Genomic DNA, 18,336 nt, shown 5'->3' with positions numbered 1-18,336 from the left:
TCAGGTGCCGGCAGCCCCCCCACCCCCACTTTTAAGAAGCTTTTGTCCATCCTGCCCTCATCCCAAATAAATTTGTTACAGTAAGAAAACTTTGAGCAATAAGGAGACTCAGAGACCCACCATATAACCGCTAAAATCCTCCCCTGCCCCTAGAGCTGGGCAAACAGAATTTTAGGGTCACTGGCCATTGCAAAAATAAATAAATAAATAATTTTTTTTAAAAGGGGAAAAAATTGGTTTCAGGTCAAACAAAACTACATTTTTGATGAACCAAAAAGCTTAAAAAAAAACAACAACAAAAAACCAGGAACATTTCAAGGGTTGTAACTTTGATTTTTTTAAATAAAACTGAAGGACGTTTTTAAACAAAAAATTGTGTCAAACTGAAAAATCAAAATGGTTTGTTTGGAAAGTGTCTAAACGAAATGCTTCGACTTTTTAAGACCTGGGGGCAGGGTCTGGACATGAACAATTCAGCAGAACATTGAATGAATTCACAAAATGTTTCCGTGTTGCTGAATCTGCATTTTTTCACCTAAAATAGGTTTAGATGAAGTTTTGCCCAGTCTAGTCCCCACCATTGACGGGCATTGTAAGAGGGATCATCTCTTGTAGCTGGTTCCCCAGCCCAAGTCTGTCTCCATCTAATGGGTCCCTCCCACCCACTCCGGTTTAGGGTTGCCAATTTTAATTGGAAGTATTCCTGGAGATTTTAATCACATGATATAATCTTTAATTAAAAAATAATATTTAATTCCTACAGACTCCTGGAGGGTTGGCAACGCTACTCTAGTTCCCTGGGCTGGGCTCGTGTCCCCACCTAATGGATCCCTTTCTCTGGTTTCCTGGGTGAAGCATCTGTCCTCCATTAGCAGGTCTCCCTCATCATTCTCCAGGGCTGGGTCTCGATTCCTGTTTCTGGTCCCCTGGGCCTGGTCCCCATCCCAGTCATGCACTGCGGGGAGCTCATATTCCTGTGAATCCTGCGGACTTCCAGGCTCGTGGGACAGATGAGTCGGCTTACTGAAGATGAGTCGCAGGTAGGCAGACACTTTTTCTCTAGCTTTCTGAAACTCACATTTGTACAGTAAGACTAGCAGCACTACACACACTAGCAGCACTCCCACCACAGCTGCCACCACCACTCCAAGCACCAGAAGAATCGTGAGAAGATTCCAGGACTCTGGCTCTGAAACAAAAGAGAGAAAGGCCCCATTACTAAGGGACTCATTTAAATCATCCCACTGCTGCCATGAGGATCCCAGAAGATGATGTCGTCCCTGGGATACAGTAAGACCTGAGTTCAGCCGTGCGCACATGGGCACCACTCAGAGCAGCAGGAATGAGATCTCCAGGCTCATTATCTCCATCGGCCAACCTGATGGAGGGAGAAAGGTGAGCCTGGCAAAGCAGCCCCCGTTACAGCGTCTGGGAACCGGGATTTTTAAGATGCTCCAAGATGGGGTCCCTCAGCTCTTAAGGTTAGAGGGGATGGTTATTGTGGCAAATTGCCGGTACTGTTATGCTGGGTCTCGCGCTCTCTCTTCTTTGGGGAAGGATCAGGGCGCCATTGCTTGCCTCTGAACCGGTATTTTTAATTACCCCACTAGTGTCCTTGAGGAGGGGAGGGGAGAGGGAGGGACCTGGGCCCACCCTCTTCTCCAGGTCCCAACCCAGGGGCCCTGAGGTTAGTGGTGAACCACTTGAACTGGTGGTTCCTTCCCCTGGGTTACTTCCCTCTCCTGCCCTTCAGCTTGTGGAGGGGCTTCTTGCCTTCCTTCTACACAAGCCAGGTGCCCCTTACCCAGGGTTTTTGGACTTCTCAGCCCACCGCAGCACTCCTCCAAACTTTCCTTTTGTCTCTCTTCAAAACTGTTCTCAGCTTCAACTCCTTCAAACCGCTCTCTGCTCCAACCAAATCTTCCTGCTCCAACCCCCACATTGTCTGGCTGAAGCAGGGGGTTTATATCATGTGACTGACTGCTGGTGCTCTAATTGGCTTCAGGTGCTCTAGTTAATCCAAAACAAACCTTCCTCCCCTTGCCAGGGCCGCCCAGAGAATTCAGGGGGCCTGGGGCAAAGAAATTTTGGGGGCCCCTTCTATAAAAAAATTGCAATACTATATTCTCCTGGGGGCCCTTGCGGGGCCCACAGCAAATTGCCCCACTTTCTCCCCTCCACAGGCGCCCCTGGGAAAAATAAACCTTCCGCATTTCAGCACAAACCCAGTTTTGAGAAAACTTCTTTACAAGGTATCACTGGTTCTCAGCATCAGCTAATGCTAAAAGGCATAAAGCTCATTAAAAGGGTTGGACAAATATTTTCCATCAAAACTTTTTCTGGATCGAAAACTAGGGGTTTTTAAAAAACAGAAAAAAATCACGGACAATGTCTGCTTTCCTTCAAAATTTGTTGTGTTTTTTAATTGAAAGGCTGAAATTAGTCTGCCAAAACCTGAATATGGTTTGAAGTTTCAGAAGTGTGTGGCCAAATATTTGCTGCTTGCTGTGTTTGATTGTTTAAAGAAACAATAAAAAAATTCTGCTTAAAAAAAAATCCAAAACTTTTGAACCACCTCAGCTTGTAACCAAAAACCTGAGCCCATCCAGGCAGAGATTTTTCCAGGTTTCTGATACTCTGCTGGCTTCCTTGACTCATATCTGTCTCCATAACTTTGGGTTCATTTAGGTTAGAACATAAGAACAGCCATACTGGGTCAAACCAAAGGCCATCCTGCCCAGTATCCTGTCTACTGACAATGGCCAATGCCAAGTGCCCCAGAGGGAGTGAACCTATCAGGTAATGATCAAGTGATCTCGCTCCTGCCATCCATCTCCACTCTCTGAGAAACAGAGGCTAGGGACACCATTCCTTACCCATCCTGGCTAATAGCCATTAATGGACTTAATCTCCATGCATTTATCTGTTTCCTAGAGACTGGCTCCATGGGGTCCCTCACAAACTGAAGACGGTTACTGTGGGTTTTTCTTTACTATAGCTTATGTACATACTCCACAAACTGAGCATTTGAGCTTGTTCCAAAATCTGGGATGAGCCTATGTTGTCAAAACAGAAATGCTCAAAATAGCACATGCATGTGAATGGACACAGAGTGCTAAAATTAAATTAACCCAGGGGTTCTCAAACTGGAGGTCAGGACCCCTCAGGGGGTCACAAGATTATTACTGGGGGTCATGAGCTGTCAGCCTCCACCTCAAACCCCGCTTTGCCTCCAGCATTTATAATAGTGTTAAATATATAAAAAAGTGTTTTCAATTTATAAGGGGGGGGGGTCGCACTCAGAGGTTTGCTATGTGAAAGGGTCACCAGGACAAAAGTTTGAGAACCACTGAATTAACCCCTCTGACGCCTCAGGGAATGCAGGGGAGGGGGGTCTCCCTTGGTAGGGTTGCTCTTCTCCTGTGATCCCTCCCCCCAGTGGCTAATTTTAAATGAAGCTGCCCTCCCCTGACATGAATCTCCCTATGGCACTGAAATTACATGTAGACTATAACTTGGCATTTGAGAAGTGAAAGGGACGGTGGCCCTAATGGAAAAGCTAACAGCTTGGCTCTTCTGCAAGCCTCAAACTGCTGAATGAGCTTTAGGGTAGGGAAGGCTGTGCCTCCCAGACAGCCTGGCCCCGCCCCCTATCCGACCCCACCCACTTCCTGCCCCCAACTGCCCCCTCAGAATCCCGACCCATCCTGCTCCTTGTCCCCTCATCGTCCCCAGAGACCCCCAACCACCCTGGGACCCCACCCTGCTCCCTGTCTGCCCCAACCCCTAGCCGCCCCCAACACCCACAATCCAACTCCCCATTCCCTGCCTCCTGACCCCCAGCCTCTGCCCTCCCTGTGCCCTGACTATCCCCAGGACTCCCTGCCCCTTAGCCAACCCCAGCCTCTTACCCCCGACTCCCGCCTCACCCGGAGCCTCAGCGCCTCGCTGAACAGCTGCAGCGTGTGGCCGGCGGGGCCTGAGCCCCGCCCCGCTCAGGGCCCCGTGGGGCGGGGCGGGGCTGTGAGCTCCAGTGGGGCCTGCGCCCCGCCCCGCTCAGCGTGGTGAGGGGCGGGGCTGTGAGCTCATGCCGAGCGGAGGGAGCTGAGCTCAGCCTGGAGCTCCCAGCCTCGCCCCCTGACCATGCGGCTCTGAGCGGGGCGGGTCTCAGGGGCCCCGCCGGAGACACGCCGCTTGATGCGCTAAGGCTCCAGGAGAGGGGCAGAGGCGGGAGCCTCAGCTGTTCTCTTCGGGGCCCCTGCGGAGCCCGGGGCCCGGGGCAAATTGCCCCCTCTGCACCCCCCTCTGGGCGGCCCTGCCCCTTGCAGGGAATAAGGCTCCCTGATAACACCCTCCTGCTGCCCTCTGGCCATGCTGTATCACATTATGATCATCAACTCCAGCGTCTCCTGAAGCGTGGGGAAGGGCTAGCCATGGTGGGAAGGGGGGGGTTGAAGTTGTATACGTGAAAATGGGGGGTGAGGTCGCTAACACATGGTGGGGCTGACGGGTGAGGAGCATGATTGGTTTCTTTGCCTTGAGGAGGGGGCTCAGCTTTTCAAAGTTTGGGGAACACTCATTTAGTCTGAGCTCTGGCATAACCTAGGCTAGAGATGTCACCCAGTGATTCCTGCACCCGGTCCAGTGATTTGTGGCACCGACTTGGCATTGAGAGGGATTGTATCATACGCTGAAATCCGGCTGCAGAAGGGAAAGGGAATTAATTAGAAGCTGAAAGACTCACAAGTGACTCTTGTTTTCTACTCGCAATAGCCACCTGGGGCTGATTTTCCCCAGCCCAGCGCCTGCAGCCGCATACCCAGCACCTAGTGAGTTCGGTGTGCGGGCAGGCTCCCACATCCAGATAGTGGCACTTCACATCCACTTTGTCCTGGCATCAGGGACTGTCCTGAGCGCCCACCCTGCAAACACTTACACACCTGAGCCCTCCCACTGTGATCCCAGGCTACTCCTGCGGATGGAGCTAAACACGTGGCTAAAGCTTTTGCAGAGGTTCCAAAGAGCTGAGGCTCCGTGTAAAGGGAACATTACTTCAGTTATTCCAGCCCTGGGCTCATCAGAGGCTCCTGCCCGCCCTCTCCCTTCGCAGCTGAGTCTCCAACTCGGTGGAATTCTCCAAGGAACTTCCCACTCCAAGAGACCCTAGACACCGTGACTAGCGCCAGCACTGAGTCCCTCTGGCCCAATCCCATGCTTCAGGGCATAGTCTGAACGCCACAGAGGTCAGGAATTAATTCCCCACCTGCATTTACAGCATCATAGAACTATGTTACAGCAGGTTCTTGCTTTCTCTGGAAGCATCAGATATTGTCCCCTGGGCTGGATCAGACAGAACAGCAGCCTGAAATGCCCTAGGGGATTGGCTTGAACTCAGACGGACCCTGTGGAAAACAGGCTACAACTCCCTAGTTTAAAAAAAAAAATCAATTCATCAGGAAGATTATGGGTAAAATTTCCAAGTGCGCTTAAGTCACTTTGGGGCTTTTGAAAATTGTGCCCTTTAAAAATCAGCCCCAATCCCTGCAGCCCCCATTCCTGTAAGTTTGTGTTTGTGGCGTTTTTAATACAACAAGAAAAACAGGAAGGGGAAATATATGCTACATACATGTAAGTTGGTCAAGTTAGTGTTGTCGTAGAAAACTTGTGTGTCCTAACCATACAATATTAATGCTGCACTAATATTGTTTTAGCATCTAATTATTTTTAAATAGGAAAGAGAAAAAAATAATTTGCTAACAGTGCCATCTGGGCTTTGAATTTCACCATCTCTTCACAGCGGAAAAAAGATGGGGGTTCTCCATTGCCTTATGCCTGGGTCTTAATTCTCAGAAGTGCCAAGTTTTCACTTGGCTCAGCAGAGGGGGATGGGAAAAGGGGGATCTAAGTCACCGTTCTGTTCCCCCCCAACTTGGGCTGGCTGGTGCCTGAAATTGCACCTGACATAACTTAGAGCACCGCTGAGGCTGCTCTAAGTTACACTGGCTGTCGTGGCAGCAGTTCTGAGCCAGCATTATGCACCACACCCTCTTCCTGACCACACCACGTCCCCATACTAGAGACAGGGAGGAGGCAGGTGACCTAGGGAGACACACCCGCTTTGTGCTACCTTGGAATCTCTAAGCTGCCCCTTTAGGGATTTGGCCTGGGGCCCAGGAGCCAGCTCCCTGTGCAGTGATGGGTGGGTGAGGGGAGAGCTCTGGGCCCCAGTCCAGCCTTCCCCTGATCCTAGTGTCTATCATTTACTCTAGTGCCCCCAGGTCTGTTGGGATTTCACGCTCACTTTGCACTAGTGTAAAAGTGACACGAACAAAGTGCAAGGCAACAGAAAGTCCAGCCCCCCCACTTATCGCTTGAACTGGAAGTTTCATTTGCAACCAAAACTGTGGAGAGATTAAAAAAAAGCAGAATCACAGGAGCTCTGGTAATCATCAAGTGATCCATCCCCTGTCGCCCATTCCCGGCTTCTGGCAAATAGAGACTAGGGAAACCATCCCGGACCATGCTGGCTAATAGCACTTGACGGGCCTGTCCTCCATGGACTTATCTAGTTCTTTTTTGAACCCTGTTATAGTCTTGGCCTTCACAACATCCTCTGGCAAAGAGTTCCACAGGTTGACTGGGGGTTGTGTTCCATTTGTTTGTTTTAAACCTGCTGCCTATTCATTGGGTGACCCCTGGATCTTGTGTTATGAGAAGGAGTAAACAACACTTCCTTATTTACCTTCTCCACATCAGTCATGATTTTATAGACCTCTATCTTATCCCCCATTTGTTGTCTCTTTTCCAAGCAGAAAAGTCCCAGTCTTATTAGTCTCTTCTCACAGGGAAGCTGTTCCAATTTTTGTTGCCCTTTTCTGTACCTTTTCCAATTCCAATAGATCTCCTTTGAGATGAGGCAACCGGATCTGCACGCGGTATTCAGGATGTGGATTTCTATAGAGCCACTCTGATATTTTCTGTCCATTATCTATGCCTTTCCTAATAACTCCCAACAGTGTTTGTTTTTTGACTGCTGTTGCACATTGAGTGGCTGTTTTCAGAGAACTATCCACAATGACTCCGAGATCTCTTCCTTGGCGTCACTGTGATGCAATGTTCCACACGACAAGGGAGGAGCTGGGAGAGGTCAAAGAGGCCGGGAGGGGGAATTCCACACACGCCGCAGTCAGGAGAGCAGAGAAAGTATTGCATCAGCAGGGCTGAGGAGCTGAAGGCAGGTTATGACCTCATCAGTGCAATGAGTCACTGACGTACAAGCACAGCGTTGAGGGATGGAGATGGAAACAACCATAAGCTCTTGGGGGACGGCAAGGGGAGTTCATGGTCAGGAGTGACACCCTGGTCAGACACTGGGCCTGATCCTTGTGCATGCCCAGCTCTCAGTGACGTCAGGGGGAGCGTGAGAGCTGGGACCCATGGAGGCAGCATGGCGCAGAGCGCTGGACTGGGCGTCCATTTGCTGTAGGAAGGGTCTATACTGAAGGGCTACAGCAGCTGGAGTGTTTTAAGTGCAGACGCAGCCCGAGCCATAAAGCAGGTTCCTTCCCACCTCCTCCCTTTGCAGAAAACACCCCGTCAGTTTAAACAGCCGCAGACTCCTCAATAAAAGCGATTTCTCCTCCAGGCCGTCTCCAAGCCTCTCTCCTTGCAATCTGAAGAAAGCTGAATGGTTGACAAATGGTTTTCAGCTGCTGCTGCTTACTTCTGTCTAGCGCGTGTTTCTTTCTAACGGTGCCCCGGCCTGTCATGGAATGACCTTGCTAAACCGGTTACAAATTCCAGAAACCCGTTAAGTATAATATTTATTAATTGGGCTGTTAAGTAATTATTTGACGGTGCCTAAGCAACTCCCTCACCCAACCCAGACCAAGAGGAGTTGCCTCTCTGAGATTATTAAGAAGAATGGACTGGGACTTTTTAAATGACGGGAGAATTGAACAGGGCTCTCCCAGCTGAGTGCTCTAGCCACAGGGCTGGGTTAGGACGGCTCCTCTGCCACGTTGCATGGAGCAAGGCCGGTGCCTAACTTATTCCTGCAAGGTAGGACTTGAGCAGCATCGAAATCACCTGACTGCAACAGGGGGATCACAAGCCACACCAGGCATAGAGCATGGAGGGGATGGGGCGGGGCTTAGGACAGACCCCTCTCATCGACATCTTCCATTGGCTAGTGTAGGTGCCCCCACCCAGAGCATGCTGGCTTTTGGGGATCGCAGTTTTCTGCCCCTGACCTCATTCCCTTAATTCCCCATCAGGAATAGCATCCCCGACGCCATCACAGCAAACCTGGGGGCTGAACTTTGCGACTTTGTCCTCACCCACAACTATTTCAGATTTGGGGACAATGTCAGCAGCACTGCTATGGGGACCTGCGTGGCCCCTCAGTACGCCGACATTTGTATGGCTGACTTAGAACAAACGCTTCCCCAGCTCTCGTCCCCTTACACCCCTACTCTACTTGCGCTACACTGATGACATCTTCATCATCTGGACCCAGGGGAAGGAGGCCCTTGAGGAATTCCACCAAGATTTCAACGATTTCCACCCTACCATCAACCTCAGCCTAGACCAGTCCACACAAGAGATCCACTTCCTAGACACTATAGTGCAAATAAGCCATGGTCACATAAACAGCACCCTATACCGGAACCATACTGACCGCTATACTTACCTACATGCCTCCAGCTTCCATCCAGGACACACCACACGATCCATTGTCTACAGCTGAGCTCTAAGATACACCCACATTTGTTCCAATCCCTCAGACAGAGACAAACACCTACAGAATCTCTATCAAGTGTTCTTAAAACTGCAATACCCACCTGGTGAAGTGAAGAAACAGATTGACAGAGCCAGAAGGGTACCCAGAAGTCACCTACTACAGGACAGGCCTGACAAAGAAAGTAACAGAACACCACTAGCCATCACCTACAGCCCCAAACTAAAACCCAGGGCCGCTCAGAGGGGGGAGCAAGTGGGGCAATTTGCCCCAGGCCCCGCAGGGGCCCCCATGAGAGTTTTTTGGGGCCCCTGGAGCAGGGTCCTTCACTCGCTCCGGGGGCCCCAGAAAACTCTTGCGGGGCCCGGGCCCCTGGAGCTTCTTCTGCTCCTGGTCTTCGGAGGCAATTCGGCGGTGGGGGGGAGTGTTCTTCCGTTCTGGGCCCTGCTGCCAAAGTGCCAGGTCTTCAGCGGCAATTCTCTGCGTGGCCCTGCTAAAACCTCTCCGGCACATCAAAGACCTACAACCTATCCTGAAGGACGATCCCTCACTCTCACAGACCTTGGGAGACAGGCCAGTCCTCGCTTACAGACAGCCCCCCAACCTGAAGCAAATACTCACCAGCAACTACACACCACACAACAAACACACCAACCCAGGAACCAAACTCTTCAACCAACCCTGGTGCCAACTCTGTCCACATATCTATGCAAGTAACACCATCATAGGACCTAATCACATCAGCCACACCATCAGGGGCTCATTCACCTGCACATCTACCAATGTGATATATGCCATCATGTGCCAGCAATGCCCCTCTGCCATGTACATTGGCCAAACCAGACAGTCTCTACACAAAAGAATAAATGGACACAAATCTGACATCAGGAATCATAACATTCAAAAACCAATAGAAGAGCACTTCAATCTCTCTGGTCACTTAACAGACCTAAAAGTGGCAATTCTTCAACAAAAAAACTTGAAAAACAGACTCCAACATGAAGCTGCAGAACTGGAATTAATTTGCAAATTGGATACCATCAGATTAGGCCTGAATAGAGACTGGGAGTGGCTGGGTCATTACAAAACCTAAACTTAATTTCCCCAATACTAATTTCTCCTTACTGTTACTCATACCTTCTTCTCAATTGTCTGTAATGGGCCACTCTCTTACCACTTCAAAAGTTATTTTTCCTCCCTTGGTATCCTGCTGTTAATTGATTTATCTAGTTAGACTGACCTCACCCTTGGTAAAGCAACCCCCATCCTTCCATGTATTTATACCTGCTCCTGTATTTTTCACTCCATGCATCTGATGAAGTGGGTTCTAACCCACGAAAGCTTATGCCCAAATAAATCTGTTAGTCTCTAAGGTGCCACAAGAACATAAGAACGGCCATACCGGGTCAGACCAAAGGTCCATCTAGCCCAGTATCCTGTCTACCGACAGTGGCGAATGCCAGGTGCTCCAGAGGGAGTGATCCTAACAGGCAATGATCAAGTGATCTCTCTCCTGCCATCCATCTCCACCCTTTGACAAACAGAGTCTAGGGACACCATTCCTTACCCATCCTGACTAATAGCCATTTATAGACTTAACCACCATGAATTTATCCAGTTCTCTTTTAAATGCTGTTATAGTCCTAGCCTTCACAACCTCCTCAGGCAAGGAGTTCCACAAGTTGACTGTGCGCTGTGTGAAGAAGAACTTCCTTTTATTTGTTTTAAACCTGCTGCCTATTAATTTCATTTGGTGACCCCTAGTTCTTGTATTATGGGAATAAGTAAATAACTTTTCCTTATCCACTTTCTCCACATCACTCATGATTTTATAGACCTCTATCATGTCCCCCCTTAGTCTCCTCTTTACCAAGCTGAAGAGTCCTAGCCTCTTTAATCTTTCCTCATATGGGACCCTCTCTAACCCCCTAATCATTTTAATTGCCCTTTTCTGAACCTTTTCTAGTGCCAGTATAAGGACAAGGACTCCTCATTATTCCCCTAATTGCACTCGCATTGGGAGGCCCCAAACACGGCTCCTCAACTGGCCAGAGCCAACTCTGCTATGCCAGCTCCCAGTGGTCCGTTTTTGGCCAATTGTGGCACAAGCCATCAGGCCATCTGAGAAGATCCGGAGCAACTGCCTGGTTCCCTCAAGCTCACATTGACGTAAGTGGGAGCTGGGACGTGCGTGTGAAATTCAGGCTGGGATGAGAGAGGCTATTGGTGAAGGAAATCTCCCATCACAAGCTACTTACCCTCCGCTTTGGTCTCACTGCGAGGTTCCTCCTCAGCACCAGAGGTCCCAGACACAGTAGGTGGGATTGAGCTGGGCTCTGGAATAGACAATAAGGAGGAAAGTGTTGGTGAGGACTCCGTATACCATAAGCCTGATTCTCCTCTGTTTGTCTGCACTGCAGAAGGGTGGCTTAAGGGGGAAGGACCCAGGAGCGCCTGGTTCAATTCCAGCCTTTGCCACAGAGCCCTTTGATTATCTAGGGCCAGATACTCAAAGGCATTTGCATTCCTGAAGATGCAGGTAGGTCACTAATGGGATTTTCAGAAGTGACTAACTCCCATCTTCAATGAGAGTTAGGCAGCCGTGCGCTCTTGAAAATCCCCCTACGCTCCTATTTACAGCTTTAGGTGCCTAAATACCTTTGACAATCTGGCCCTTAGGCCCAGATCCTCCAAGGTATTTAGGCATCTGATTCCCATTGATCTTTGAAGATCTGGGCCTCAGATACCAGGGTGACGATGGCCAGAGATAAAACAGATCACAGCCTGCCACGTATTTCCCATGGATTTCAATTCTGACACTTCATGAATGTTTGTTCCTGATCCCGCCCTCAGACAGAGCCAGCGGTATGTTAGTGAGCAGCCTGATGAACAAAAGGCTTGCTAGCGACCATATAAAGGAGTCACCCCGTGGCCTATGGGACACATTCCGCTCTCCCTACGAGCCCTTGGGGTGCTTTAAACCTTCCCTACACTGCAGAAACTTTGCAAACATGGGCGGTGGGTATCGCAGGCAGCGGGAGGGTGTGACTCCCCAAACAGCCAACATGGCCGTGCCCACGCTCCGCCACCAGGCCAGGCTCCCTCCTGCTGTTCCCAGCACTCTGCCATGGCTGGCCCAGGCTGGCTGGCCTGCCTCCCAGAGGGACTCCGGGCAGCGCCCCCCCAGTACCAGCCACCCTGAGTGCCAGGCCTGGGGATGCGGCAACCATGCTGCCGGGAGTGCTGGGCCTGGGGCCTCACCCCCACAGCTGCCTGGCACTGGTGCCGGGGGCCGCAGTGGGGGTGCTTTGGGCTCCTGCAGGGGCAAGGGGGAAGAAGGGGCCAGGGACTAGCCTCCCCTGGCGGCCGGGTAACTTGCTGGCCATGTTTGCAAAAAATGTTCATTGTCACTAGAATCAGTGGGCCTAGCGTAGGCCAGGCTCCTGCTTGGGCACAACGGATTTACACCTTCCTGGTTCTCTGCCCTAGAGCTAGGGCCAGTCCCATTGTTGGTTAGAGCAGCCTTGGGGCTGCTCTAATGTGTGCCAGCTGGCAGGGGGCCCTCAATCCACTGAGAATAGCCAGAGCACATGGTTCCTCTCTTCACACATTCCCCTTGGGCTGGGGGCTGCAGAGGAGATGGCTCTCCCAGCTCAATGTCTGCTGGGGTCTTCCATATTCTGGGAGTTTAATCATAGAAATGTAGAACTGGAAGGGCCCTTGAAAGGTCATTGAGTCCAGTCCAGTCCCCTACCTTCACAGCAGGACCAAGTACTGTCCCTGACAGATTATTTTGCCCCAGATCCCTAAGTGGCCCCCTCAAGGATTAAACTCACAACCTGGGTTTAGCAGGCCAATGCTCAAACCACTGAGCTAGCCCTGTTTCCACAGGCTTTACACCCCCTGAGAAGTGCAATGGGAGCAGAGTATCAGAGGGGGAGCCATGTTAGTCTGGATCTGTAAAAGCTGCAGAGAGTCCTGTGGCACCTTATAGACTAACAGACGTATTGGAGCATGAGCTTTCGTGGGTGAATACCCACTTCGTTGGATGCATGGGAGCAGAGTTTTTTCTGGGGTCACTGAGCATAGAACTTACCTACCACGGTGAGGTTTACTATAGCCACACACTTCTTGTACATTTCATCTTGAATCCTGTAAACTCCTTCAGCCCCTTTGCTCACGTTCTCCATCTTGAAGTAGCCACCAGAAAAGGAGAGCGTCTCCTTGAAGGAACTGCGGACATTTTGGGAGTCCTCCTCAGAGAAGTAAGTGACATCGTCCCACGACGAAGTTGAGGTGTCATATTTCTGCACGAAGAAAGACGTCTCTGAAATGTAGGTGGCATTCGGGATGGAGATGTTCACAGAGCCGCCTTCGGGCTCAGCCACGTGGACAATTGGACAAGCTTCGCGAGCTGTCAGATTTCAAACAAGAAGTATTTTAGTTTGGCTTGGCAACCCTGGGTCAGGGACTGACCTAGGGGGGTAGGGGGAACAGTAAAGGAAAAGGGTCTGAGAAAGGGTGTCCCTTATAATAAATCATTCAACCAGTCACTGTTTAGTGAGAGGCTTTGTAGATGCTCAGAGAGGCTCTCCTGCCAGCTAAGAATTTTTGACACTCTGGCTCCCTGCTGGGACCAGCTTTGCTGTTCACTTGCAACCAGGGTGGATAAAAATCAATGATATAAAAAAAAAATCAGATTTTTTGTATTTAAATCAGATTTTTTGATAAAATGTTTTTTCCTCTAAAAGCTATCTAAAGATAGTTTTAATTACGATACATTATAGCTCAAAGATCTCTCACCATGGAATAGGGATTATAAATTCCAATTCTATAGTATGAGACAATATATTCATGTCATGTTTAAGAAAAAGTTTTGTAAATGAGTTCCAGTAGTTCATGGATTAGGGACCCAATCTTACGGGATTCCAGGAGCTTCTGTACAGGTTATTTAGGTTAATCTTGCTATCTACCCACTGGGACTCAGTGCTGACTCTAGAAGATACCATCAGAGATGCTTAGTTTTGCAGTTCTCAAACTGTGGATTTGTGCCTCCAGCGGTAACATGCTTGTTAACAGCAAAAATGTTTTAAAATAAATAAACGGAGGTGAGAAATAACAGACCTCAACCCTATTGTCCCTCTACACATTTGTGTACACAGAGTCAATCCCTTACCTCATTCTAAGGGCTTGGCTACACTTACGGTTTGCAGTGCTGGTAGTTGCAGCGCTGGTGTGTGGCCACACTCACAGCTACCAGCACTGGTGTGTGGCCACATTTGCAGTATTTGCAGCGCTGTTGGGAGTGATGCATTATGGGCAGCTATCCCATCCCAGCAGGGGCAGCAACGTGCTTTTCAAAGAGGGGGGGTGGGGTGGGTGTACTGAGACAGGAGCGGGAGAGAGAGAGAGTGGATTTTGGAGCCAACACTTTAGTTCAAAAAAAAAAAAGGAACCCTAATTCTTAATTGCCTGCCCCTGCCCTGCCTTCTGTTCTGTTGTCAAGCAAACATTCACTCTCTCCCTCTCATTTGATCGGTCACAGCCAGGTACAGATAGCTCCTGTTTGCTGTGATCAGTGTTTTTTTTTTAAGCAGTTCAACGGAGCTCCCATCATCTCGGAGTTCACACAAAACAAAGAAAGAGCATAACAAAAAAAAAAAAGAAATTTAGTTTAAGTTTTCTGGGATATCCTCTTTCCCCTGGAGGCCATAAAAGCGCTGGTGTGTGTGTGTGTCCATTGAGATGAGCAGATCACCAGCCAGCGCTGCTGCCCCACACCCCACCTGGCCAGGTGTACCAGCAGCAGCAGGGGCAGGACAGCAGCGCTGAATGTGTGCCTGCAGGTGTGTGGGTTTACTGAAAAGCTCTACCAGCGCTGCAACTTGCAAGTGTAGCCAAGCCCTCTAAGGGCAAAGATTCAGAAAGTGCAATGAATAGAAGATTGTTGGGGAGGGGAATAGATCTGGATAAGGAGAAGACGCCTGGAGATAAATGTGAGAAGCGAGGGACATATGCTTGTTTTGTTAAAATATTATATGTTTCCTGCTGAAGAAAAAAAATCCAGAATACTTAACATTGGTGTTTTAGTTAAATACAACAATGTAAATGTCTGTCTGGTCTCCTTCTAATTCAGCATGGCAAGAAAATCCTCCAAATATTAAGGATTAACCAGTTGAATTGGAGATAGTTCACCTCCCAATGACTTCATAAATATCTGCTGCAATTACCTTTGGTAAATGAAATAACCAAACAATTATTCATTTTGGCTCCTGGCATACCCGTGGCCTTTCCCTCCACAGGGGGAAGAGTTAAAGAGCCAAACGATGCATTAATTAGAGGATTCCCTACAATTAGTTCCCTGTGACTTCGGCAAATATTCCTCATTCCCACTGTTGGCAACTTTCCTGATTTTTTCATGCATCTCACGATATTTGGTGTTTGATTTTCTAAAAGCCCCAGCACGTGGAGTCCTGTGATAAGCACATCATTTTGTTTAAACCAAAATGTGGGATTTATGTAGGAAGGCTTGAAAAAAGTGACTTCCCATACCCCCCACCCCGAGGCTCAAAACTCAAAAGATGAAAAAGCAGACCCCCCCCAAATAATTGATTATTTTTAAATATTTCATGATTTTAAGGTAACCTGATGGTATTTGAAGGCTGTGGGTTGGCAAAACTCTGCAAGATGCAATAAAGTGGCATTCCAAGAGGGCAGAGTTAAGGTTATATGGGGAACCTGCACCTATAACTGATCTCCTCCTGGTTAACATAGCTCTGTGGTTTGTTTTCCCGTGTAATGCTAAGATTCTTTCCCAGTGTTACATGGGGAAGATCTTAGCTGAGCATTTCCTGGTTCTCCAACAGCTGAGTTTGGGGCAGCGAAGTCCCAAAAGGGCCTGGGGAGCAGAACTGCCTGTTAGTCAGCAAAAACAGGGTGGATTCGGTTTAAATCAAATTGATTTAAATCACTAGTCAGGAAGATTCAATTTAATCATGGATTTCTACATAAAAGTGCATTCTTGTTGGTTGTTAGAAGCTCAATACATATTCTTCACAACTCAGGATGGTAGGATTGATTTTTAGAAGGTACACACTGTACATTTTTAAACAGTGATTTGTTTTCAAAACTCTTCAGATTAGTTTTACAGCTTTATCGCCCCGTGCCTGAAAGTACCCCTTCCCTTGACAACCCTCCACTCCCCACCCATCACACTTCATGGGATTCTGCTGTAGGGCTGCACAACAGGAAGCGTGTGATGCAATCATGCTTTAGTCTTTCTGTTCATTCTAGGTCCTCTAATGACGCTGAAGTGCCAGGCATTCAGCAGCTGCAGTTAAAGCCAGCGGGAGCTAGAGGGTCTCACACTCCTAGGCATCAGGACACATGTACAGAGCCCTGCAAGGATACAAAATTTGTTTCCGCACGCAAGCCGCAAAAAACGGTCCACGGATATGAAGCGGATCTCTGCCGATTTGCAGGGCTCTCCCCATTTATGCCTGAATTTAGGAGCTGAACTCTGGGGATTATTTTGCAAAACCTGCTACTGATTTAGGACTTTTTCGTAGCAAACCGTGGCTTTTTTAAAAAAAAAAGACCCTGACATTCCATGACTGAGCAAAACAGCTCCAGGAATATCAGCAACGCTGGCTCAGAGAGGGTGGGACTCTTGTTCAACAAAATTATTTTAAACGAATGACTTGCTACGAAAGAGTTTGAGATATTTGCTGTTGCAGAACAAAGAGGGTTTTGATCTAAAGGAACGTGACCCTAAACTTCTTGCAATTTGTTCCACACACATGGGGCTTGTGCATTTCCTGCTGGGGCTTTGTCCGGACAAAGACCCAGAGCTCAGCCCTAACAATCAACCGGGAGAGCGGCGGAGTCAGAGGTGAGGGAAGGGCTGGGAAGTGCCTGAGGCGGTGAATGAAGGTGAGTTAGAGCACAGAAAGATCTAGAAGTGGGTGCTGGGGTTTCCCTGCGATGAATGGGCAGTGGGCAGAGTTAACAAGGGCTGCTTCCCATACACACCCCTAACACGCCGCGCGCACGCACACACACACACACCATCACGCCGGCACCAGATCTGATTTCATCTCATGCATTTACACACCACGTCTCTGCAAACAGATTATAACTCCCAGTGTCCATAACACCAGTAAACTCTGCAGTGAGGGCCTGCCTGCCCCCCCCGACCTTAAAACCCAAGGTCGACTCCCCCTGCCAGAGAAGACGCACGCTTCAAATCTGCCCCACACCCCACCCCCAGTTCCCCAAGCCGGGGCTTGCCAGGGGATCCCCTGCTCGTGATCAAGTGGAGCTGGCTGGATGCAAGGCGCTGGCCAATCCTCTGTCTCCAGCTGCTAAACTGCATTCAAAGAAACTTTACAAAATAACCCCACCCCACCCACACACCTCCTCTGTATGTTCTTTCCATGCACTCTCCCTTTTCTCTGGGTCTCTAAGTCTCACCTGCTCAGCCAGCGGCTGGGGATTTGCAAATAAACAAATAAAAGCAAAAAAATACCAGACCAAAAAAGCCCCCAAATATTTTCTTTAAAATCGACATGGGCAGGACCATCGGGGCTGGACCTAGGGGGCTGCTGCACCCCCTGGCTTGAAGTGGTTTCCATCCTATACAGGGTTACAGTTTGGTTCAATGGCTCTCGGCCCCTCACGGTACAAATTGCTCCAGCGCCCCTGGGCAGGACAGGGCCTGAAGAAAGGGGCATGCAGAGGTCTTGGGAAACACATGGGCGCTGCAGCTGCCCTCCACACACCCACCCCAGCTCTCTCTTCTCTAACCCCCCGACAACACGCATCCCCTCCCCTTTTCTGCTCAGGCCTCCAGCCCCACTGAACTGTACAGAAGGGAGCTGGGATCTCTTACCTGAAGTGCCATCCAAAAACCCAGACGGGCGGGCTAGAAGGAAGAGCCCCAGAAACACACCAATCCACCACATGGCAAAGAGGAGAAATGAATGGGAGAGATCAGCAGCAGCTTCAGCTGAAGCTAAGTCCAGCCCACTATCACCTGACTCCACGAAAGCGCAGTAATGTGGCCGTGTAAACGGTGCGTGAGAAGTTCCGCCAGACAGGGCTGGAGATTAATGTAAAAACAACTCTGGAACTGCTTTGTAAAGGGATGTGAGTTTTCTGAATCATGGTTTGCTTCCTGAGGCTGTCAAGCATTTGGCTTTACTACAGGATTGTAAAGGATTCAGGCACTTAACCCACCCCTGCCCGCCCCCAAATTTCATAACTTTGTTTGAGTAGATGCAGCAATTAGAAAAAGCTGCACATGGCTTTGCTAGCTCGATTTTGACCTCAGCCTGCTAGTTCTACCTCCCACACCCCAAACTTCTTGAAGTTTCTCACGCCTGAGTCATACTTTCCTGAGAAGTCTGAGGAGATTTATAAAATCAGTGTGCGTGGCCACACTAAACACATTAAATCGTTGAATCCCAGTGCCTGATGGGGCAAAAATCATTATAGAAACAGGACGAACCGAACCGGCGACGTAAGAGAGGCGATACGCAGGCGGCGATTGACAGTGATGATGGACGGACGGACACAAATTATCTCCAAACCGCGGC

The 18,336-nt window shown here is 49.3% G+C and overlaps 1 protein-coding gene across 1 annotated transcript; it reads right to left on the bottom strand.

Moving 5' to 3' along the window:
* Positions 1-416: 416 nt before the first annotated feature.
* Positions 417-17,745, bottom strand: LOC120392382. Its single transcript, XM_039517097.1, has 5 exons — positions 17,631-17,745; positions 12,837-13,154; positions 10,999-11,076; positions 762-1,189; positions 417-458 (listed from the first exon to the last, which is right to left on the bottom strand). Exons 1-5 carry the CDS (start codon positions 17,701-17,703, stop codon positions 417-419), a joined length of 939 nt encoding a protein of 312 aa, XP_039373031.1. The 5' UTR covers positions 17,704-17,745.
* Positions 17,746-18,336: the final 591 nt, after the last annotated feature.

Source organism: Mauremys reevesii, unplaced genomic scaffold (assembly GCF_016161935.1).
Source record: "Mauremys reevesii isolate NIE-2019 unplaced genomic scaffold, ASM1616193v1 Contig1, whole genome shotgun sequence".
In the NCBI taxonomy this organism is placed as follows: domain Eukaryota; kingdom Metazoa; phylum Chordata; order Testudines; family Geoemydidae; genus Mauremys; species Mauremys reevesii.
Note: the sequence above shows the minus strand (reverse complement) of the source record. Positions and strands in the feature narration are given on the sequence as shown.

Bases quoted from the DNA above. Each gene is read 5' to 3' on its own strand.
- LOC120392382 (XM_039517097.1), bottom strand. From the start codon at position 17,703: ATGTGGTGGATTGGTGTGTTTCTGGGGCTCTTCCTTCTAGCCCGCCCG. The intron at 13,155-17,630 runs GTAAGAGATCCC...GAAATCTGACAG, and splicing joins GTTTTTGGATGGCACTTCAG to CTCGCGAAGCTTGTCCAATT. The intron at 1,190-10,998 runs GTAAGTAGCTTG...CTTTTGTTTCAG, and splicing joins CAGTGAGACCAAAGCGGAGG to AGCCAGAGTCCTGGAATCTT.